The 23,699-nt window shown below is 45.4% G+C and overlaps 1 protein-coding gene across 1 annotated transcript; it reads left to right on the top strand.

Moving 5' to 3' along the window:
• The first annotated feature begins 1,948 nt into the window (after window positions 1-1,948).
• Window positions 1,949-22,946, top strand: Fxr2 (FMR1 autosomal homolog 2). The gene is made up of 17 exons (XM_004857442.4): window positions 1,949-2,400; window positions 9,875-9,927; window positions 10,265-10,358; window positions 11,246-11,317; window positions 11,532-11,680; window positions 12,077-12,170; window positions 14,618-14,734; window positions 18,455-18,625; window positions 19,045-19,123; window positions 19,987-20,096; window positions 20,306-20,392; window positions 20,673-20,889; window positions 21,062-21,259; window positions 21,345-21,545; window positions 21,638-21,733; window positions 21,871-21,971; window positions 22,248-22,946. The coding sequence occupies exons 1-17, from the start codon at window positions 2,320-2,322 to the stop codon at window positions 22,341-22,343; spliced, it is 2,016 nt and encodes a 671-aa protein (XP_004857499.1). The 5' UTR covers window positions 1,949-2,319; the 3' UTR covers window positions 22,344-22,946.
• The last annotated feature ends 753 nt before the right edge of the window (window positions 22,947-23,699 follow it).

The following is a 23,699-nucleotide window of genomic DNA, read 5'->3' as shown; positions in this document are numbered from 1 at the left end:
GTTTCTTTTCACCAGTAAGCAAGCAATTCTACTTTTGGACACCAGCTGGACGTTCTCCAAGTCAATTGTTTTTGACAATAGAGTGTTAGATCCCACAAATTGAGGGCACACCAATGTCAAGCCCCAGGTTTTACCAGTGCCTGGCAAGCAATCTACTGCTGAACTACATCCTCAGACCTTTTTATTTTTATTTTTATTTTATTTACTTATTTATTTATTTTTGGTACCAGGGATCGAACTCGGGTCCTTGTGCTTGTGCAGCAGGTGGCGAAACCACTGACCTAAATCCCCAGCAGCCCTTTTTAGTTTTGAGACAAGATCTCACTAATTTGCCTAGGCTAGCCTTGAACTTGAGAGCCTCTTGCTTCAGCCTCCTGAGTAAATGAGACTGCAGGCATGTGCCACCATGCCTGGCTCCTGATTACAGTTAAGAACAATTAAAGACGTCTCCTTTGTTGGTCTTAGTGGTGCAGGCCTGCACTGTAATCTTGGCACTTGAGAGGCTATGGGAGGAGCATGGCTACAAGTTGGAGGCCAGCCTGCATTCAAAACGAGATCTTGCTTCAGAAAAACAAAACAAAACAAAATTAAAAAGCGCCCCCTCTCAAAAAAAGGCTCCTAGGATTTCCCTTTATCCCTGGTCATTATTTCCACATTTTCAATCAAGCTCTTTGCATTTGTATGCTGTCTGATTCTTTCCCACTTAATTCCTTGAGATCAGGGACCATGTCTTGCCATTGTACCCCTCTCAGCACAATCCTTGGATCATAGTAAATATTTCCTAAATGATTAAATGCATTTAGTTTTAATCTCTGTGCTGTTTTATTCACATCTACCGAATTCAAAGTTTGGCTGGGGGTGTAACTCAGCGGTACAGTGCATGTTTAGCATGCCCCAACACACACACACACACACACACACACACACACACACACTCCAAATTTTCACACTACTATCCTTACTGCATGACAATTTTTTTTTTGAGACAGGGTCTCGCTGTGTAGTTCAGGCTGGCCTTGAAGTCACTATGGAACCCAGGCTGGCCTTGAACTCGCGGAGGCGATTCTCTTGCCTCAGCCTCCAAAGTGCTAGGATTACAAGTGTGCGCCACCACGCCCGGAGACAATTTTTCTTATTTTTAATTTCATCAGCATTTATATATCAAAACTTGTTGCAACTGCTTTTCGGAATAGCTTAAAGTTATACTTTTTTTTTTTTTTTGGTACCGGGGATTGAACTTGGGACCTTGTGCTTGCGAGGCAGGCGCCGGAACCACTGAGCTAAATCCCCGGCCCTTGAAGTTGTACTTTCATTATATCACAATCTCTTCAAACCATGAACGGCGACTCTTGAATCTACCAACAGCATCCAGTTAGAGATGATTAAGAGTCAAACATCTTGGGCAAGCACAAGGACCAGAGTTCAATCCCCGGTACAAAAAAAAGTCAACACCTGAGAGTGGAAGGCAAATTCCTGAGCGTGCGCACAAGGCACTCTTTGCCTTTCTACTCTTTTTTCCCTATGGAGCGTGCGCACCAAGAAAGACAAAGGTGGGGAAAGTGACCAAGCCGTCATTCAGGCGCATGCCCACCCATAGCGTACTCAAACCCGGAGGAGAAGTGGCCGATGAAGTGGGTGTGGCCTGGGCAGGTCGGCGGAAGGCCAATCCGTAGGAGAGATCGCGGCCCCCTTCCCCATGATTGGTCAGTTCTCAGTGTTGTGGGGCGGGGAAAGGAAGGGGTGGAGGCGGTGGAGTGGTGGGATGGCGAAGAAAGAGCGCTTGTTTTGTTCTGCGCAAGCGCAAGGAAGCGACCAGGAGGGGGCGTGAGAGAGTGGAAGGGAGTGTGGAATCCTTGATGCGCTGGCTGGCGCGAGCCGGGTCGCCAGCTTTGACGCCTGCGCCGTGGCCCTTGAGCCCCGCGCTCGGCGGGCGGGTGCCCGGTGCGCCTGCGCAGTAGGCGGTGGTGGCGGCAGTAGGGGAAGGTGGAGGCCGTGGAGCGGCAGCGGCAGCAGCGGGTTCCGGGACTGAGGCAGCAGCGGGGGCGGCGGCGGCGGGCGGAAGCTGAGGTGACGAAGGCAGCGGCGGCGGCGGCCGTTTCCCTCACGGTGGCGGAGACCAAGGCGGCGGCGGCGGACGGGGAGCGGCCCGGCCCCGGCCCCCTGCTTGTTGGCTGTGGCAGGGCCGCCGTGGGGCCAGCCCGGCTCCCGCCTCCCGCGGCTCCCCCTCCGGCTCCTCCTCCGGGGAGACGCCGGGGCCCTGGCCCGGTCCGCGCTCAGAGCGCTGCTGCAGCCGCCGCCGTCGGAGGCAGTGGCGGCGCCATGGGCGGCCTGGCCTCTGGGGGGGATGTGGAGCCGGGACTGCCCGTCGAGGTGCGTGGCTCCAACGGGGCCTTCTACAAGGTGAGGCGGCGCGCCGACCGGGGACTGCCGTGTTAGCCCCCTCCCCCCAGACGGAGCAAGGGAGAGGAGGGGGCCGGGATCGAGCTTCTGGGGCTAAGTTTTGACCCTTAGAATCTTCGACTCGTGTCCACCCGCGGTCCCTAGGGAAGACCTCTGTGAGCCACACACACACCCCTTATTTTTGATCCCTCAGTTACACCCCCTTTTATCCCCAGCTCCGAGGGAACAAATGTTAGGGCATTACTGTGCCTGGATTTGCACTCCTTGCCTCCTGGAGAAACCTCTTCACCCACGTTCTAATTGACTTTTTTCCTGTTTCCTAGTGGAAGACATATCTTAGTTCTTAATCACATCTTCCCTGCAATCTCAGCGCACGGAGAATTCTCTTCTCCCCCCGACCGTCTTGGGGAAGGTCTTCTATCCCATATTAGATCCTTTAATCTTCCTCAGGGAGGCCTCTGCCTTTTGCCTTTGGAACACTCACCCCACTTTCACCTTATATTTTTGTTCTCAGCCCAAGGAGAAACGGTCAAAATCCGTTTATGATATTTGGCATCTTTGGCCTCAGGTATTATCAGTCAGGTTGCCTCTCAACCAGCCATGTAAAGTGGATCCGTTTCACAAGTCTGTCACCCCATTACACTTTTATTGAAGGCCAGCTGGTCTACCATTCTATTACGGATGGATTTGTATTTGGTATCTCACTTTGACCTTAAATACATACAAATCATTTGTATAGTTCTTTCATCTTAAGAAGTGTAAGCTTCATATTCATGATCTCTAGAAGGGGTTCTCATCTGAATTCCTTGTATTTCTGCAGGATTTCTGCTTGTAGAAGACTTTTAACTTAACTCACCCAGTCCCAAATCTGACAGCCTTTTTTGGAAGGAGAGGACTCTTATCAGCGACTCTTGCTTGTTTCAGCTTCTCTCTTGCCCAAGATTTGGTTCCATAGAACTCCTTTTGCTCCCACCTTTCATCTGCTCTGAATGCATTCTCTAGGACTTTTTTTTTCCCATTAAATTAAGCAAGAGACCCTTCTTGACTCCCAGGTATTTTTGTGTGACTGATGGTATTCTGAACCTCTTTGTACCTTTTTTTATTACCATGTTTCCAGTACATAATGATCACATTCATGGTGGGGAGTTGGTATATGTGCATAACACATCTTCATTTTTTTTTACTTCCCCTTTCCATCCTCTCCCTCATCCCTCCCTCCATCTCCTCATCTCTTTTGGACTTTATGCCTGGAATTGTCTCAGAGACTTTTTTTTATCCCTGTTTTATTTATTTCACCCTGAGGAGCTGGAAAAGATACTGCCTTATAGCATCAGGTGTAAGATGAGCCCCTTTCCTACAGTTCCCCTCAGGTCCCCCACCACCACCCAAGTGGATCTTTCTACCTTTTTGTGCCCTTAGATATGATTTTCTCTGATTCTTTTACTATTAAATCATATCTTACTGTAGCTGGAAAGGGTCTTCTATTTGCCCCTGGATTACATGGGCCCCCCCCCATTGATAAGTTCATTGTACTTATTTTTTACCCACTCTAAATGCCTGCACATTTGCCTTACCTCACCAGATTTCTTCATATTCAGTGCCTATAAGTACCCATACCTGCTTTAACTTAGCCTCTCAGTTCAAGCTTTTGGGTTTTAGTCTAATATTTTGGTATTCCTGTGTAATCTGTGCCTAGATGAAGGAAGCTTGCAGCTGATCCTGTCATTTTCTGCATACTTTCCTAAATCTTGGGACCTTTTATTCTAGCATGCCTCTACAAACATTTCTGTTTTCTTTGGCAAAAAGTCTGATTCCTTTCTGGTTCTGACAGAGCACATTTGTCTCTCATATCCTTTCCCCCGACTTGCTTTACCTTTGGTATAGTCTTCCTCATACGATTTTGGTCCTGGTTACTCATTTTCTTGTCCTTTACCTGGACACTTTTCACTCCTGAATTCTGAGTTCCAAGAAGTGATTCTTGGGCGGGGGATTTAGCTCAGTGGTGCCGCCTGCCTTGAAAGTGAAAGGTCCCAAGTTCGATCCCTGGTACAAAAAAAAGTGATTCTTATTTTTCCCCTAAGTACTGGGGGTAGTACCCAGGGCCTTTCTACTGAGCTCAGTCCCCAGCCTCAAAAAGTGATTCTTGGTCTGGGAATTTAGCTCAGTGGCATTGTGCCTGCCTCGAAAGCGCAAGTTCCTGAGTTCAATCCCTGGTACCAATAAAATAAAGTGATTCTTAAATCGAGTGTGATATTAAGATGTGCTTGCTTTTATTCTAGGAATCAGGAGAACCTTGTACAGCTAGGAAAGATTGGTATCCAGTTCAAATTACTGTATGAGATAGCTGGGAAGGGACATATTTCCTTTTCTATATATGAGTATCCAACAGAAAGTCTGCCTGAATCTCCTTTTCTCCTATGGGCTATGGCAATGATAGACTTGAATGAATGAGGGACAGAATAGTTTGATTTAGAGAGCAGTTTGCAGTTGAGCCTAAAGCCAGGAGCTGTGGATTTTGTGTTGTGGGCACTGTAGCATTTTCTGCTCTGTGACTGAGTTAAAAACAACAAATCACTACATTCACACTTAAACTCTCAGTGCCATGCAGATACTTATCCATTCTGACCTTGCTACTGATTTAATATTCATGACTCAGCATATTTTGGTGTGGGTCAAAGTGTTTACATTGCTTCTGGAACTATGAATTTGAGGAGGTCCTTTTCTCTTTCGGAATTGGTTTCTGTTTTGATTTTCTTCCAGGATAGATGTTACGCATAGGATATACATTTTATTTTATTTTATTTATTTATTTTTGGTACCGGGGATCAAAATCTTGACCTTCCGCTTTCGAGCCAGGCGGCAGAACCACTGAGCTAAATCCCTGGCCAATAGGATATGTTACTTTGTAAATGTCCCATAATCCTTCCTTTTTTGAATTAGGATATAGTGTTATTTTTATTTAAGTTGTACTCTTCCAAATGAAATATCTATTTACCTTGCAGGGGACAGCCATCTTACTGTCTGGACCTTGCCTGGATATCCTAATTTTCATCTTTCTTTTCGGTTGTGTTTTTGTGGTGCTGGGGATTAAACTCATGGCCTTACCCAAGCTAAGCAAGAGCTCTACCACTGAGCCACATCCTCAACCCTGTTCATTTCTTAATGATTCAAAGTATGGTTTTTACCTAGACTCTTTCTACTTTTCTCCTAGAATTCCCTCTCTTTTGAGAGCTCAAGACCACAAGACAAAATGAAGGCAGGAATCAATTTCATATCTTCTAATTTGGGGAAACGGGAGTACCTAGAAACCTAGAGATCTCTTCCTCTGCCTAATGCTAAGTCCCAGAAGCCAAAGCCAGTAAATGCTACGACCACTGAGTCAAGTCATCTTCTGGATCTAGATTGCTTTCTAACAGATTCCACTTCACCTGCTCTTGCCTTTATTTTTCTAGTTAGCATATGCAGCACAATTTAGAGCTCACTTCTCACCACTGGTGTCCTTGAAGAAAAAAATCAGTATCTGGGGTGAAAGGATGGAATTAAGTTTCAGAGTCAGGATTGGAATATGAAGCAGGTGAAAAGATTGTTTTGGAGAATATTTGAAGGAAAAAGACCGTGGAGCCATAAGAGTGAGTGGCATTTGGTTGAACTGCTTGAGCAGTGTGAGGATAACTACATTATGAGCTTAGCATTTCTGCCTTGGAAGTCATGATCACTGTGAAAACCAGGGTAATATAGTATTGCTACTCGCTCTGGGCCAACCCAACATGATGGAGAATTGCATCAGAGCCATAGGCACAGCCTTTGGGTATAAATAAATCTAGGAATAGGACTCTTCAGCAAAGAGGCAGGCAAGTGGTTCTCTATTTTTTATTTCTTCTGTCTCATCTGTAAAATGTCTTAAAAATAGGTAATCTTGGTAATCTAAGATATGGAGATAGGCATTTTGGATAAATTTAATAAAGTCAGCTGAAGAGACTAGTATTTAAAGTGATTATAGCAATCCACACAGACCCTCATAAAGAGGAAAAGATGGTGCTTGAGGTGTAGCTCAGTGGTAGGGAGCATCCTTAGCATGTGCAAGGCCCTGCCTTCAATCCCAGGCACTAAAAAGACAAATCCAAAAAAAAAAAAAAAGAAGAAGGGGTGAAGTGATAATGTTAGTGGTTGTGGAAAGAAGGAGGAAGGCCCTTAAGCTAAGGAAAGAACCTAAAAGGGAAGAGTAACCCAGACAGGAGTGAAAGTGCCCCATAAAACTTAACTTGGGTAGAGACTAGAAGCAGTTGGTATTGGTTGTGAATGAAGAAGGGATAAACAGTTTTGGGGCAGAGAATATCATAAAAAGATAAAGTATGGTTAAGAATGGGGTCAGGGACTAGGGATTTAGCCTCAGTGGTTCCACCACCTGCCTCGTAAGCACAAGGTCCTGAGTTCGATCCCCGGTACCAAAAAAAAAAAGAATGGGGTCAGAAGTGCGGTACTGTATGCCGTGGGCAGTAGTAAGTCTGTAAGAAACAATTGGAACTCTATATAATGAGGCCCTATCCTTGAAAAGGGGAAAGATGACAGTATCAGGGGTGAAATTCAGTTTTAGATTTTCCTACTGTGTTTTTGTGGTTGGCTAGTTCTGTGAGGTGGGAGCTGTACATTCTCCAGGGTATTTTTGGTCTTTTCTCGTCTAACCTTAGCTTTTGTCCTTAGACTTATTTGTTTGTTTTTATTTATTTATTTTTTGCTATTGGGGATTGAACTCAGGACCTTGCTCTTTCGAGGCAGGCAGCAGAACCACTGAGGCTAAATCCCAGCCCTGTTTTATTTTTTTTAGAGAGGGTCTTGTTATGTGGTTCAGGCTGGCCTTAAACATACTGTGTAGCCCAGGCCTTCAGCTCTTGGGAATCCTCCTGCCTCTGCCTCCTGACTTCAGGGATTACAGGTGTTTTCCACCATGCCCCACACCTGGCTTTTCCCTAGACTTTTTTTTTGTTTTTTGAAACAGGGTCTTGCATGTCATTTGGGCTAGCCTTGAACTCATTGTAGCCCAGGCTGGACTTGAACTTGGAGTTATTCTGTTGCCTCAGACTCCTGAGTGCTGGGATTACGGGTGTATACCACAATGTCTGATGTCATCCTTAAATTTTTTTTTTTGAGAGTCTCTTTTTGTAGTTCTCCTCCTGCTTCTGCCTCCCAAGTGCAGGGATTACAGATGTGCGCCACCACACCAGGCTGTGCAGTTAAGTTTTGACATACATATATAACTGAAGCCATCACTACAATTAAGATGAACGTGTTTTGTTTTGTTTTGTTTTGTTTGGTACCGGGGATTGAACTTGGGACCTTGCGCTTGCGAGGCAGGCGCCGGAACCACTGAGCTAAATCCCTGGCCCTAGATGAACGTTTTTGTCACAAAAGTCCACTGAGCCGAGTGTGGTGGCCCGTGCTTGCACTTTGAAGGCCAAGGGAGGAGAGGATCACTGAGTTTGAGGCCAGTCTGAACTACCTAGCGAAAGGATATCTCAAAAATAAAAAGTCCCCCAACCACCACTGACTTGCTGTCCTTTTACATTAATTTATACCTTCTGATTTTTGCAAAAGTGAGAAGATAGTTTATCAGAGATAGTCTTTTCAACAGTTGGTGATGGAACTGGATATCCAGAGGTAAAAATTGGACTTTATTACTTCACACCATGTATAAAATTTAAGTCAAAAATAGATTATAGACTTAAATGTGAGACAAAAAATTACTTTCTTTTCTTTTTTGGGGGGCAGGGGCCGGGTATCCGGGTTCAAACTTGGGACCTTGTGGTTGTGTGGCAGGCACCGGAACCACTGAGCTAAATCACTGGCCCCAAAAAGTTATTTTCTAGAAGACATAGTATAAAATCTTTGTGGCCTTGGATTAAAGATTTCTTGTATATGAATACAGTCTGTAAAAGTAAATTCATAAATTGAACTTTTTTCACAATTAAATTTTAGTATGTGAAAAATAGGAAGAGAGGGCAGAAAAATTAGGATGTCAGTTCAAGCAAGTAGCTTTGTCCTCAGTGAGGACATATAAAACAGGAGATGGAGCCAGTACCTTGTCATGATTCAAGATTGAGGTCTCTTATAGATATTATTTTTCTTTTCAAATTCAGCATTCTAAGATTCAGAAATCTGACATCTTGTAAGTCCTTCTGTAAATTGTGTTTCTTATTTTGAACTTTTCCAGTGTCCTGATTATTCTCCAGGGACCCAGGCATCAGCACCCCAAGTCTGCTCAGATCTCTTGCTGTATTGGGGAGCTAGACCCTTCTCTCTCTTGGCAGATCCTGATGTCCTCTAGGTGTTCCAGGACAGCCTTCACACTGTCTCATGGGATATTCTTAGCTTTGCTGAATGTTGCTGGTATTTTAATTGAATTTTGGCAGGCAGCTCAGGACAACAGGAGAGATAGGGAGGCCTCTGGGAGCCAGAGTGGACCACCAGTTTGCAGGCTATACCTATGCAGGTGTCATCTCTTCTATTCTCATCCTCTCTTATTTCTGGATTTTCCCACATCTCTTTCTATATACCAGTACCATTTTTTCTCTCTTTTAAAAAATATTTTCGTTTGTAACTTTTGTTTGTAGTACATGTTTGTTGTACATAATGATTACATTCATTGTGGGCAGTTGACACATGTGCATAACACATCTCAATTCTTTTTATGTCCCCTTACCCCCATCTCTTGTTCCCCTTCCCATTTGTAAAATCTGTTTCCTGTTATCTTTATTTTGCTCTTTGTATTTTAGTTTCTCATACAAGAGAAGCTGTGTGATATTTAAACTTGTGTGTCTGATTTATTTCACGTAACGTTATGATGTCAGAGTACATCCATTTTCCTACAAATAACTCAAAGTTATCCTTTATACCAGAGTAGTACTCCATTGTGTATAAATACCACATTTTCTTCTTTATCCATTCATCTGTTGATGGACATATAGGCAGGCTAGTTCCTGTATGATTTAGCTAATTACAAGTTGTGCTGTTATAAACATAGGTATGCAGGTATCATTGTAATATGAAGTCTTTAACTTTTTTGTGAAGATATCTAGAAGGAGAATAGCTAGGTTGATTGGAATTTCTGTTTTTAGATTTTTGACGAATCACTGTACTGATTTTCATAGAGATTGTACCCATTACTTTTTTCTATGTCACATTTCATATTCTTTCTCTAGTCTACCCTTTCTGGCCATGTCTTCAGCCTGCTTGTGTCTCCACTCAAAATGATAGTTTAGTTTCAAAGCCAGTGTGGTGGCACGCACCTGTAATCCTAGTACTCAGGATGCTGAGACTGGAGAATTGTTGTGAGTTCAAGGCTGACTTGAACTACATAGTGAGACCCTGTCTCAAAAAAAACAAAAAAAGACTTTCCACTACCCCTGTTCCCCTGATGGCTAAGGTGATGGTGAAATGTCATTTTACATTTTTTACTGTTTTCTAAAATCCATTCTAGGGCTTTGTGAAGGATGTCCATGAAGACTCTGTCACCATCTTCTTTGAAAACAAGTAAGACCTTGGGAATAGAGAATCCAGCATACTAGGTCCTAGAAGGAGAGTGGAGAAGAGGGGGCGGCTGAGTCCTATGAGGCATGTAACAGATGGGGAAGAGCTGAGGGTTTGGGTGGGTACTTTACATAGAGGAAAGGGTTGAAAATTTGGTGAGGAGGGGGGCATTTGCTAGATTATAACAAGAAATGGAAAACACTCCAATGGAACCAGGGCCTGGAGTTCAGCCTCTAGTTAACAGGGCAGGTGGAAGTTGCCCAGCTGAGTCAGTAACCTTCTGGAGAAATGAGTGGCCACATCAGTGTGAATAGCTTTCATATCACTGTTTCTCCTGCAGCTGGCAAAGTGAGAGACAGATTCCTTTTGGGGATGTTCGGCTACCACCGCCAGCTGACTATAATAAGGAGATCACAGAAGGGGATGAGGTGGAGGTAAGGACAAGGGATTTGGGAAGTCCTTTTTTTTGTTTGTTTTTTTGCTACCATGCACCAACATACCTGGCAGAATCTACCCTTTCTAAATATCACTTTCTTCTTAGGATCCTAGACACTTCTCTTGTTGGTTCATGCTCCCTCCCCTAGCTGAGGTACCAGGTCCAGCCAGTAACCTGTGGGGAAGTAGAATGTAGCACTTCTCTTTCATCATGGGTATGAAGAGCCCAACTCTCAGAGAGTGCACCAATTTCAGGGGCTTCCCTTTTCTTTCCTTTGTGGTGATAGCATCTAAAATACACTGCTTTTAGGTGTGGTAGCACATGCCTGTTGTCTCAGTGACTTGGGAGGATAAGGGAAGAAGATTGCTTAAGTTCAGGAGTTCTGGGTCAGCCTGGGCAACATAGGGAGACCTTGCCTCTTCAATTAAAAATAATCATAAATTAAAAAGTAAAATCCAGGGCCAGGGATTTAGCTCATTGGTGCCACTGCTTGCCTTGCAAGCACAAGGTCCTGAGTTCAATCCCCAGTACCAAAAAACAAAACAAAAACATGAATGCATGAATAAGATAAAATCTAGGGCTCTCTGATTTTGAGTTAGTGGCTTATTCCTTTGGTTTCCTTTATCTTTGGTTTAGAATGCATCCCAAGTATCTTAATGTGTATTCCATTCTTTTTTTTTTTTTGAGACAGGATCTCGCTATGTAATTCAAGCTGGCCTTGAACTCACTATGTAGCCCAGGCTGGCCTCGAATGCATGGCAATTCTCCTGCCTCAGCTCCCAAGTGCTGGGATTATAGGTGTGTGCCGCCATACCCAGCGCTTATTCCATTCTTGATGATTTTAGATAGTCTTCAATTTCTCTTTCATTTTCAACTTGTCTTCAGGTCTATTCCCGAGCCAATGAACAGGAACCTTGTGGCTGGTGGCTGGCCCGGGTGCGGATGATGAAGGGAGATGTGAGTGATTGTGAACATCTTTGGAGAACTTCAGAAACGAGTATTTTTTTTTTTTTTTTTTTTGGTACTGGGGATCAAACTCGGGACCTTGTGCTTGCGAGGCAGGCGCCGGAACCACTGAGCTAAATCCCCGGCCCTAGAAACCAGTATTTATTCATGGAAAGGTAAGAGATAGATGGTTGGGTCATCCACAACTTTTTTTCCTTTGTCCTAGTTCTATGTCATTGAATATGCTGCTTGTGATGCCACCTACAATGAGATTGTCACCCTGGAGCGACTTCGGCCAGTAAATCCCAATCCCCTTGCAACCAAAGGCAGCTTCTTCAAGGTTACCATGGCTGTGCCTGAGGATCTGAGAGAGGCGTGAGTGTTGGGGAGGTTAGGAGTGGGAGGCCCTCTTTGTAGCCCTACTATCTCCTTATTTTCTTCCAGGCCCCACTCCCACTCTTAGTGTTCTCTGTTGTTCTCTGGCCCTTAATAGCGCCTTTCTTTTTCTTAATGGGATCTTGCTAAATTGTCCAGGGTGGCCTTGAACTTGTGGTCTTTATGCCTCAACCTCCTGAATAGCTGAGATTATAGGTATGTGCCATAGTCCCCGGCTCCTCTAGGGCCCTTTGTACCTGATGTACCTTCAGCAATTCTGTTTCCCATCCCTGTTCTTTAACTGTGCTTCCTGCTCTCTTGTTTTCTCTGTCCCATTATTTCTCTCGTGAACCCTTCACTGCACTGTGCCTTCTGAACATTTATTCTTCCCTGCAGCTGCTCTAATGAAAATGTCCATAAAGAGTTTAAGAAAGCACTGGGAGCCAACTGCATCTTTCTCAACATCACCAATAGTGAGCTCTTTATTCTGGTGAGTGTATTCTGCCTCAATTTCTCATATGCCCTTTCAACAATTTTTTCTTTTTCCCTTTTAAACTTTTTGTAGAAAATGGGAAGCTAAATTGTGCTTATATGTTATTTGTCAGAGAGGACTTTATTGCTCTAACTCCAAGAGGCCCAGGTAGTCCTATCCTTTTTTTTTTGGAACTGGGGATTGAACTCATGACCTTGTGCTTTCGAAGCAGGCATGGTATCACTGAGCTAAATCCTCGGCCTAGCCCTACCTCCTGTGTGATCCTGGTTTTTTTTTTTTTTTTTGGTCCCTGCCATTTTGGGAGTTGAACTTTGCATGGGTTTATGTATGCTAGGTAAGCTGTCTTCCACTGAGTTATAAACTGGCCACTTTGTTGTTTTTAAACCTGGTGATCATTTTGCAGTTGGGGTTGAAAATGCTTTTGGATATTTGGACTTTTTAAAATATACTATATAATTCATCACTTGCTTATGGCTTGCTTGCTATCTGAAACCACTTCTTAGGCACCCAGATGATAAGTCGACTCTTAAGAGACTAACAATGATTTTCTTGTTCCTTTCTTTTTCTTTTTTTTTTTTTCTTTTTCTTTTCCCAGTACTAGGGATTGAACACAAGCCCCTCTCACTGAGGTATATCCCTACCTCCTTTTGTGACAGGGTTTTGCTAAGTCACTAAGTTGCCCTGGTGTTATTTGGTAGCTCCTCCTAAAAGTGGCTCTCCAAATGAATATTACTGAGTTTTGGGTTGTTTGTCTTTCCTCTGGAGTTCCAGGTTCTTCTCATCTCAAAGAATTGAACAAAAGAAGCAAAAACCAGTGGCAATTTTATTTGAAAAAGTAAAAATGATGGGTTGAGGGAGAAACTGGCCCTGCAGAGTGACCTTGAGCCAAGTAAAAGAGGAAAAAGCAAGATAAATGTATACCCTGGAGGATTCAGGGTGGGCTTTGGTTTGGAAAGCCACAGTAGAAACTCTTCTTGGCATCTATATCCTTATATACTGTCCAAATCTCAAGGAAACCCTGGAGAATTTATACAACCAGGTCCTGAGAGGCGGTGCTAGGATCCCTCACCTCAGGCTAATGTCAGGTCTAGGCCATTTTACTGAAAACCTGCTCCAGGGCCGGGGATTTAACTCAGTGGTTCTGCTGCCTGCCTTGCAAGTGCAAGGTCCCAAGTTTGATCCCCGGTACCAAAGAAAAAAAAAGAAAGAAAAAACCTGCTCCAGGGCTGGGGATTTAGCTCAGTGGTTTCACCACCTGCTGCGCAAGTGCAAGGACCTGAGTTCAATCCCTGGTACCAAAAAAAAAGAAAAGAAAACCTGTTCCAATTCTTGCAAGAAGTCCATGTGCAGGGGTTTGACAACTGTTCTGCCCATATGTTTCAGGATCTTATAATTAACAAGTCAGTTTTACTTCCCCAGCCAGCTTTGCTACTCACTAACCTATGTCACTGGTAGGTCTTGAACTTGCAATCTTCTTGCCTCAACCTTCCAGAGTGCTGGGATTACAGAAGTGTGTCATCACACCTAGCTTTATTTTTTATTTTGATTGTTTTTTTGATTTTGGTACCAGGGATTGATCTCAGGACCTTGTGCTTGTGAGGCAGGTGGTGGAACCACTGAGTTTTTGTTTGCTTTTGAGACCAGGTCTATGTAGTTCAGGCTGGCCTTGAATCCACTATGTATCCCAGGCTGGCCTCAAATGGCTATCTGCCTACCTCAGCCTCCCAAATGCTGGGATTACAGGTATGCATTACCATGCCTGGCCACTTATTTTTTATTTTGAGACAGGGTTTCACTAAGTTACCCATGCTGGGCTCAGAAACTTTCGATCCTTGGGGTGTGGTGGTACACTCCTGTAATCCCAGCACTCAGGAGGCTGAGACAGGAGGATCACTGCAAGTTCAAGGCCAGACTGAATTATAGAGCAAGAGACCTTGTCTGGAAAAAAACCCAAAAACTTTTGATTCTCCTACATTAGCCTCCCAAAATGGTGGGATTACAGGTATGTGCCACCATACCCAATCTCTTGTTCATTTCTTTTTTTTTTTTTTAAACGGAACCAGGGATCGGACTTAGGACCTTGGACTTGCCAGACAGGTGCGGCACAACTGAGCTACATCCTCAGCCCCCTCTTGTTCCTTTCTTTTTTTTTTGGTACCGGGGATCGAACTTGGGAACTTGCACTTGTGTGGGAGGCGCCAAAACCACTGAGCTAAATCCCTGGCTCTTGTTCAATTCTTAACTCCTGCCTTTTTCCAAGAACTCATGTATCCTGATTTCCAGTCCCTGTTCTCACTAGTTTGTGTGCACAGTCAATTTTTTTTTTTTTGTACCGGGGATCGAACTCGGGGTCTTGCACTTTCGAGGCAGGCACCGGAACCACTGAGCTAAATCCCTGGCCCTGCACAGTCAGTTTTAATGACTTTCTGATTATTTATTTCCAGTCAACCACAGAAGGCCCTGTGAAGCGGGCATCTCTGCTGGGTGATATGCATTTCCGAAGCCTCCGTACCAAACTCCTCCTCATGTCCCGAAATGAAGAAGCTACTAAACATCTTGAAGTAAGTTTTGGCTCCTCTTTCTCCTGCTGAATGGTATTGTCCTCCTTTCTTCCTGCCCCATCCTTTACTCATGCTCTTACGTTTACAGAACAAAAAGTGTAAGGCTTTCTGGGCCTGTTAAACTAGGATTGGCTATTTTATCTCAAACTCAAGATGGCAGAGCTCCATCATGTTATGGTACAGTTGTTTTTCAAACTATTAAGTAGAAGACCTTTTGGTCAAGTGAAATTTTTCTTTTTTGTGGGGTGGGGACTGGGGATTGAACCCAGGGTCTGTGCACTGAACTACATTTCAGCCTTTTTAAAAAATTTTTTTAGGGGCTGGGGATTTAGCTCAGTGGTTCCACCGCCTGCCTCACAAGTGTGAGGACCCAAGTTCGATCCCTGGTACCAAAAAGAAATTTCTTTTTTATTTTCAGACAGTAAAGAGTTACTCAGTTGCCCATGCTGGTCTCAAACTTGCAATTCTACTGCCTCAGCCTCCCAGAATGCTGAAATAACAGCACTGGGCCACCACACCTGTATCAAGTGAAATATTTTTTGAAACACAGTTACTCTGTCTAAAAATGGGAAAGGAGCTAGGTGTGGCTGAGGTAGGAGGATCACTGCAAGTTTTAGGACCAATAAAAGGGGAAAGTACCTGGGCATGGTGATGCATGTCTAAGGAGGATCATGAGTTTAAGGCCAGCTTGTAAGTAAGGACAGGCTGAGCTGCATAGTGAGACCCACAGAAACCAAAAACATTTCACAACTAAAATTTGGAAGGGGCTGTGGCTCTGACCTCCAGTACCATCTCCAAATTAGCTCTGGAATCCAAACTTCTTTGTGAGATATATGTGAGAACCATTTATATGTTGAAAAAAAAACTGGATTTGGAATCCTAAGTGTGATAGATAATTGTCTTTTGGCAAGTCATTTGATATCAGTGAACTTTATCTTCATCTATTATAATGAGATAGTTAGATTAGAGTATTTCTACAAGTTTGATTTGTTTTTGCTTTTAGGGGGTGCTAGGGAGTGAACCCAAGGCCTTGTGCATGATAGGTAAGAGCTCTACTAGTGAGTTACACCTCCAGCCCCTCTACAAGTTTTTGAGTTCTGATATCATAACAGTTGTCAGTTTCCCTTTTCCTAGGTATTAACACCATTCTAAATGAAAGTAGAGGTTATGAGTGTCAGTGTGTGTGTCTGTTTGGATGTCTCTTTCCATTTATCAAGTGAACTTACTGTTTTGGGAGACTTTTCTCTGAGCCTGGGCAAATTCTGGATCATGGTAATCTTTCACTCTCTAGGGTTGCTTCTCAGGGGAGTGGTAGGTAAAAATTCACTGTTACCCCCAAATGATACAACTTTCTGCTCCACTTTCCAGTGAGTGAGTTCCTGATGACGGAAGATAGTGTTCAGATCTCTCAGAGCTTGGCTGTATTGCTCTGTGTGGTACAGTGTGCCAGATGAGCTAAGGCATAGAGGCAATATCTTAGAAATAGGGACATGTCCTTGTTTTTAAGAAATACTCATTCATCAGGGACAGGGATGTAGCTCAGTGCCACTGCACGTGCCTGGCAAGTGTAAGGTCATGTTCGATCCCTGGTACTAGAAAAAAAAAAAGAAATCTTTATTTGAGCATGGTGATGCATACTTGTAATCTCAGTAATCTGGGAGGCTGAGTCAGGAGGAATGAAAGTTCAAGCCTAGCATGGAATGGACAATTAGTGACTTAGTGAGATCTTGTCTCAGAATTAAAAACTAAGGGCTGGGGATGTAGTTCAGTGCAAAGGCCCTGGGTTCAATTCCCAGTACCAGAGGTATGGAAAAAAAAAAATCTTGCCTTTTTGTTGCTATTTCATTTTCTAAAAATTATTTTAAAATACTGACTATACCTAGCTACTTGGGAGGCTAAGGCAGGAAGATCAGTTGATCCCAGGAGTTTGAGGCCAGCCTGGGGAACATAGCAAGACATCCATATTAAGATTTTATATATATAGGGCTTCGGGGCAGGGGATTTAGCTCAGTGGTTTCGCCGCCTGCTGCGCAAGTGCAGGGACTCAAGTTCGATCCCTGGCACCAAAAAAAAAAAAAAAGAGAAAAAAATATATATAGGGCTGGGGATTTAGCTCAGTGGTTCTGCTGCCTGCCTTGCAAGCGCAAAGTCCTGAGTTCAATCCCCGTTATCAAAAAAAAAAAAAAAAGATTTTATATATATAAATTTTACAAATGATAAAATACCATAAGGCAGGTTTTTTGATCTCTGTTTTGTTTTTTTGAGACAGGGTCTCACTATGTAGTTCAGGCTGGCCTTGAACTTGCAGCAGTCCTCCTGCCTCAGCCTGCTTAGTGCTGGGATTACAGCTGTGCACCGCCACACCTGGCTAAGGTATTTTATTTTTGGTGCTGGGAATTAAACCCACATCCTCAAGTATGCCAAGTACAGTCTCTATCACTGAGATACACCTTCATGGCAGTTTAAAGAAATAAAATCCAGCTGGGTGTGGTGACACAGTTTTGTAATCTTAGCATTTTAGGAGGCTGAGGCCAGAGGATTGCAGGTTTGAGCCTAGCCTGGACAATTTAGTGACTTAGCAAGACTCCTCTCAAAATTAAAAAATAAAGGTCTGGGGGCCAAGGATTTAGCTCAGTGGTTCTACCACCTGCCTAGAAACCGCAAGGATCCCCGGTACCAAAAACTAAATAAATAAAGGTCTAGGGATGTAGCTCAGTGTGAGGGCCCTATCCCCAGTAACATTAAATAAGATAAAACCCTTGTCTTCTCTAGAGGAGACCAGTGAGTTCTTACAGATCATTCCTCCCCCTTCCACTCAGTGATTTTGAACACTTGGTTCTTTTTCCAGCTTTTTCTTCTTGCCTAGTGTCTTTACTGTAATTTGATCCTGTGTACCTTAGAAGTAGTAGATTAGATCTGGGAATATCCTGTCAGATATCTTTCCAACTTGGTGCATCCTGCGTAGGACTCATACTTCCAAAAACCTTTGTTGTTGTTTTTCCAGAATCTCCCTTCTTTCTCCCCTCAACCCAGGAATCCCTTTAAGGACTCCTTGAGAAATGAAATGAAACTGTGGTAGTTCATGGGATCATTTTCTGCTTTTAACCCCTTGTTTTTTACTCAGCTTATTGGATTTATTTTGGGAAGAATTGGTACTTGTTTGGTTAAGGTAGGAAGAGTTCTTCATAGTTGCAGGTACTTTGGGAAAGTACCACCCTTTTTTTTTTTTTTGAGACAAGGTCTCTCTGTGTAGTTCAGGCTGGCATTGAACTCATGATGATCCTCTTGCCTCACCCTCCTGTGTGCTGGGATTAATAGTGTGTGTCACTGTGCCTGGCATACCACCCTTTCTTAACTCTCTTGCTGGTTTTGAGCATGAGGTCAGATGTAATCACTTAGCAGATGACACACCAGGGACATATTTTTGTTCAGGATCATACAACCAGATCCTGTGAGAACCAAATCCAGAACTTTGGGTCCCAGCCCAAACTCTGCCTTAGTTGTACCATCTTCCCTTCCTCAAGCCATTGATATTTAAAAGTTCTTGAGTTTTTCTATATAGGTGTTAGTGGTTAGCAGATCCCAGGGTGCTTCAGGCTTTCTTCTATGTGTTTCCTTCACATATTTGTCCTCATTGAGTGTTATGCACAGGGTCAGGTACCTGGGACAGGTCTTCTAAGATTCTACCACTACGATTCCTACAGTGCTTTTTCCTTTCAGACAAGCAAGCAGTTGGCAGCAGCGTTCCAGGAGGAGTTCACAGTACGAGAGGACTTGATGGGTCTGGCAATTGGGACTCATGGTGCCAACATCCAGCAGGCTCGAAAAGTACCTGGCGTAACTGCCATTGAATTGGGTGAAGAGACCTGCACTTTCCGAATCTATGGGGAGGTAGGGAAAGATCTCTGTTCTCCAGGTCTCTTAGGGGGAGATGGGAAAAAAGTGGAAAGCAAACCTGAGTGGTTTTTGTTTATATCTGTGTGTATATGCTTCTGAGGATTGAACCCAGGGCCCTGAACTACATACTAGGCAAACACTCTTGCATTGAACTATCTCCCTAGCCTGCAAACCTGTGTTTTTTGTTTTGGTTTTGGTTTTTGGTACCGGGGATGGAACTCGGGTCCTTGCCCTTGCGCAGCAGGTGGAGAAACCACTGAGCTAAATCCCCGGCCCTGCAAACCTGTGTTTTGATGACTTCCTTCCTGACTTAGGTGGCATCCTATTTCCCCAAATTCATAGAATGGGAGAGAGATGGAGATTCAGGTCCTGTGCTCCTATGGTTCAGTAATACCTCCCCACTCTTCTCATAGACTCCCGAGGCTTGCCGACAGGCCCGAAGCTACCTAGAGTTTTCTGAGGACTCCGTGCAAGTGCCCAGGAACCTGGTTGGTGAGTTCGGGTGTATGTATAAAAGAGAATAGAAAGTTCGGTACAGTGGCACACATCTCTAGTCCTATCTACGTAAGAGGCTGAGGCAGGAGAATCAGTTGAGTCCAGGAGTTTGAAACCAGCTTGGTTAACAGTGATAATGCCATTGCATGCAGGCATGTACAAAGCTGGGTGTGGTGTCACAGGCCTGTAATTCCAATACACTGGGAGGCTGAGGCAGAAGGATTGAGAGTTCAAGTCTAGACTGGGCAATTTAGTGACTTAGCAAGACCCTGTTTCCAAAAACGGGTTGGGGATGGGCTGGGGATGTAGTTCAGTGGAGCCAGGCCTGCCTGGCAAGTGCAAAGTCCTGAGTTCGATCCCTGGTACCAAAAAAAAAAAAAAAAAAAGATGGGGATGTAGCTCAGTATAAAGGCCCTGGTTCAATCCCCACCATTGCAGGAAACAAAATGGGGGTGGTGGGGGGGGCGGGTGTTAGAGTCTGGAAAGTGATTCTGGGTTTTTAGCTGGGATTTTTCACTTGCCTGTGGTTCCATTTTACAAGTATAGAGCAAATCATCTCATAAGATTGGTAATAATGGAAGGATACACTTGTAGAGATTGTAATTTTTTTTTTTTTTTTGGTACTGGGGATCAAACTGGGGACCTTGTGCTTGCAAGGCAGGCAGTGGAACCACTGAGCTAAATCCCCGGCCAAGATTGTAATTTTTTGTTCTGTGAAAATTCACCAGAAACCTAGAAACAATTAATTTAATTGAATACATATAATTGAATACATATAATGGCAGTGTGCCTGGAAGACTATCTTACTATTTTTACTCAAATAAAAGGGGGAGGGCCTAATTTCTCCTTTACTCATTCAGGTAAAGTGATTGGAAAGAACGGGAAAGTTATCCAGGAGATTGTGGATAAATCTGGTGTGGTGAGGGTCCGTGTTGAAGGTGATAATGACAAGAAGAATCCCAGGGAAGAGGTATGGGGTAACTAGGTCTCAAGATTGCTTTCTAGAAGTAGGGGGGTGGTTTGCTGAGGGGTGGGGACTTCCAGAGGGTAGAGCACAACTTTTGTCCCCCTAGTAGATTTTGATCCCATTGGGTGGGCTCCTCTGAGAGGCTAGGTAGGATTAATATTTCCATTTTTATTCATGTTTCTGATCCATCTTTTCTTCCCTCTGTTCTCTAGGGAATGGTTCCCTTCATATTTGTTGGCACCCGAGAGAATATCAGCAATGCCCAGGCGCTCCTGGAATATCACCTCTCCTATCTCCAGGTAGCTATGCTGGAAGTCAGGAGAGGAAGGAGCTGGGTGTGGCAAGTGGGCAAGGACTCCTGGAAGATAAACTTCAAAACAGGGGTGCCCAGTTTGTCTCTGTGAAACAGGAGCCATTTATGGAAATTTTGCCTGGGAGGTTGGATCCCCATACTCTTTGTCCAGCCGTTGTCTTCCTTCTTGCATTTCTGGGAGCTTAGCTATGTAGAATCATGAAGAGAACGTGACTGTCCCCTGACCTTATTCCTACCATACCATTCTCCATTTTCTTCTCAACCAGGAGGTGGAGCAGCTCCGCTTGGAGAGGCTGCAAATTGATGAACAGCTTCGGCAGATTGGGCTGGGCTTTCGCCCTCCTGGGAGTGGACGGGGTGGTGGCAGCGATAAGACTGGCTATACCACTGACGAGAGCTCCTCTTCCCTCCACACGACGCGAACCTATGGGGGCAGCTATGGGGGTCGAGGCCGGGGCCGCAGGACTGTTGGTTCTGCCTATGGTGAGACAGTTATAGGGCAGCGGGGGAGGCAGGGGGATGCATGGAAACCTGGAGAGTTGGAGACGCCAAGGTGATTGGGCAGGGGCTTGTGAAAGAGAACTTTTCTAATCCAGGGGCTGTGATGGATCCTGGGTGTGAGGAGTGCCCCTGAATAAATCCCTGTGTTCTTCAGGCCCCAGCTCAGACCCATCCACAGCTTCTGAGACTGAGTCAGAGAAGAGAGAGGAGCCCAACAGAGCTGGGCCTGGTGACCGGGATCCTCCAACCCGGGGAGAAGAAAGCCGGAGGCGGCTGATTGGGGGCCGGGGTAGGGGACCCCCACCTACTACCCGACCCACCTCAAGATACAACTCTTCATCTATTAGCTCAGGTATCAGACAGCTGGTGTTATGAATGTCAGCCGAAAGAAAGATGATTGTTGCCTACCTCCCAGCTTCTTTCTTTCCCCTGGCCAGTGCTGAAGGATCCAGACAGTAACCCCTACAGTCTACTGGACACATCTGAACCAGAGCCCCCTGTTGACTCAGAGCCTGGGGAACCCCCCCCAGCAAGTGCCAGGCGCCGCCGCTCCCGCCGCCGTCGCACTGATGAAGATAGAACTATTATGGATGGAGGCCTGGAGTCTGATGGGCCTAACATGACAGAGAATGGCCTGGGTGAGGGGTGTGCCTACGGCCTGAGAAGTCAGAGATGGGTAAGATTGAGGGATGGGAAAGTGAATATAAGGCCATTTTTCTCTTTCCCACAGAAGAAGAGTCCAGACCCCAGCGTCGTAATCGCAGCCGCCGCCGCCGCAACCGTGGTAACCGGACTGATGGGTCTATCAGTGGAGACCGGCAGCCAGGTCAGCTGACACTGCCCACCAGGAGCCTTCCTAGTGTTGAGGATGGAATTCATCCTGCCTTGTCACAACTGTGTTCGGTGGGAGTGTGGGCTGGATATCCGAGCTTCTTCTGAAGTCTCAATCTCTGCCTTCCCCAGTGACTGTGGCTGACTATATTTCACGAGCAGAGTCTCAGAGCCGCCAGCGGCCACCCCTGGAACTCGCTAAACCCTCAGAGGACTCCCTTTCAGGACAGAAGGTAGGCAGGCGAGATGCAGTTTTTACCCCACTCCTTTTTTTTATTCTGGGGCAAGAGGCAGAAAAAAATTCCCAGAAAAATCTCATATTGAGTTGCCAGAGTGGCCATGTCAGGTTGCATTTAGCAGAGGAAAGTGGCTCACAGAGTGACTAGAACAGAGATGGGAAAGCAGCCCCTGGATAGGTGCTCAGTGGAGGACCTAGTAGGTGGGAATGCCTACACCTGAACTTCTCCTGTTTTCCTTTCCTTCCATTTTCCTCCCCACTTTCTCCTCAGGGTGACTCTGTCAGCAAGCTTCCTAAGGGCCCCTCGGAAAATGGGGAGCTGTCCACCCCCCTGGAGTTGGGTAGTTTGGTGAATGGGGTTTCATAAAACCTCCAACCTGCATCCCTCCCTTCTCCATCTCGCTTGCTGCCCACCACCATGGGCCTCATGGGCCCAACTGACCTGCGCTGGAGCTGCTCTTATCTAGGGGGGAGGGGGGTGGCACAGCAGCTTGGGTCCCCCCTAACCTCCAGGAGCTAGTGGAGGGGTGTGTAACAGGGTCATAGCCCCTTCTCTCTTGTCCACCCTACCCCCAGGGTGAGGGGAGCCTCCCCTTCCCCATCAGACTGGATGTGCCTTTATCCTCTAATGCCCCAACCTCTGAACACCCTTATTCTCTACCTGTTGGTGGCTGAGGGTGCTCCTTGACCCACCCAGATTTGACAGTTCAGGGGGGCCCCCCTGCTATCCCTCCTCCCATCCTGTACCCCCCGTTTCTGGGGCCTCATCACTGTGGAAGACGGGGATAGTAAGGGTATCCATGGGTGGGAGGCATGGGGAAGGTTTTGGAGTAGAACCAGGGGTGTGTATGAAGGGGGGTGACAAGGCCCCCCAAGGGAGGAGGGGGACCGACCTTGTCTGGTGGATGAGAAGGCGTATTTATTTTTCACTGTACAGTATTTAAAAAGAGAATAAAAAAATCCAAATGGCTCTGTGGTTCCTTTTTTTGTCCGCAGTGTGATCCATTTGATTCTCTAGGACTTAACTTGCATCGGTCCCTGGCTCTTGTCTGTTCCTCCACACTAGGCTTATCCTCATTCTCAGGGCTGGAACATCTCACTTCTGGGAATTCCTGACATTCCTAAATTCCCCAGGCCCAGGTACCCTCTGGGTCCAGAGGTGGTTTTGGCCTTACTGCCCATCCCCTCCCCTGCTAGTGGAGGGAGTTGGACCACTCCTATGCCCTGAGTCATGGCTTGGCTAGGCAGCGGTGCTCAGCTGGAGCAGTTCCTGCTAGGAGCTGAGAGCCAGGGCGGGTATCTATCTGCTTAAACTGATTACCTGAGGCCTGGGGCATAGGCTGTGCCTTGTGCAGAATGGGAAGAGGGCCTCCCTCCCAACCTCCAGAACTCTGGTCTGGCCCCCGTTCCTGGCTGGCACTCTACTCTGGCTGTAGCATCGACATCACTAAAACTCAACTCTTGGGATTTGTCCTGCATTTCCTGGCTCCAGACTCCTGGCTTGTGTTTGAAGATAAAACTTACCATAATTCAGTGGTTGGCTGGACGTGGGAGAACTTGAATTTTTTCACCTGAAGAAAGGGTTGAATCATAGCCCAACCACCTGCTGGAATGACTCAGGAAATAAAAATGGCCTTCCTCTGACTGCCTTTATTGGCCAAGGGGCAGGTCAGGGGTTTGAGGAGCTATAGGCGCCAGAAAAACCTTTAGTTCCTCCTAGCAC

Source organism: Heterocephalus glaber, unplaced genomic scaffold, assembly GCF_053883595.1.
Source record: "Heterocephalus glaber isolate CG9 unplaced genomic scaffold, H.glaber_assembly_v1.0 deba00001564, whole genome shotgun sequence".
Taxonomy (NCBI): Eukaryota; Metazoa; Chordata; class Mammalia; order Rodentia; family Bathyergidae; genus Heterocephalus; species Heterocephalus glaber.
Note: the sequence above shows the minus strand (reverse complement) of the source record. Positions and strands in the feature narration are given on the sequence as shown.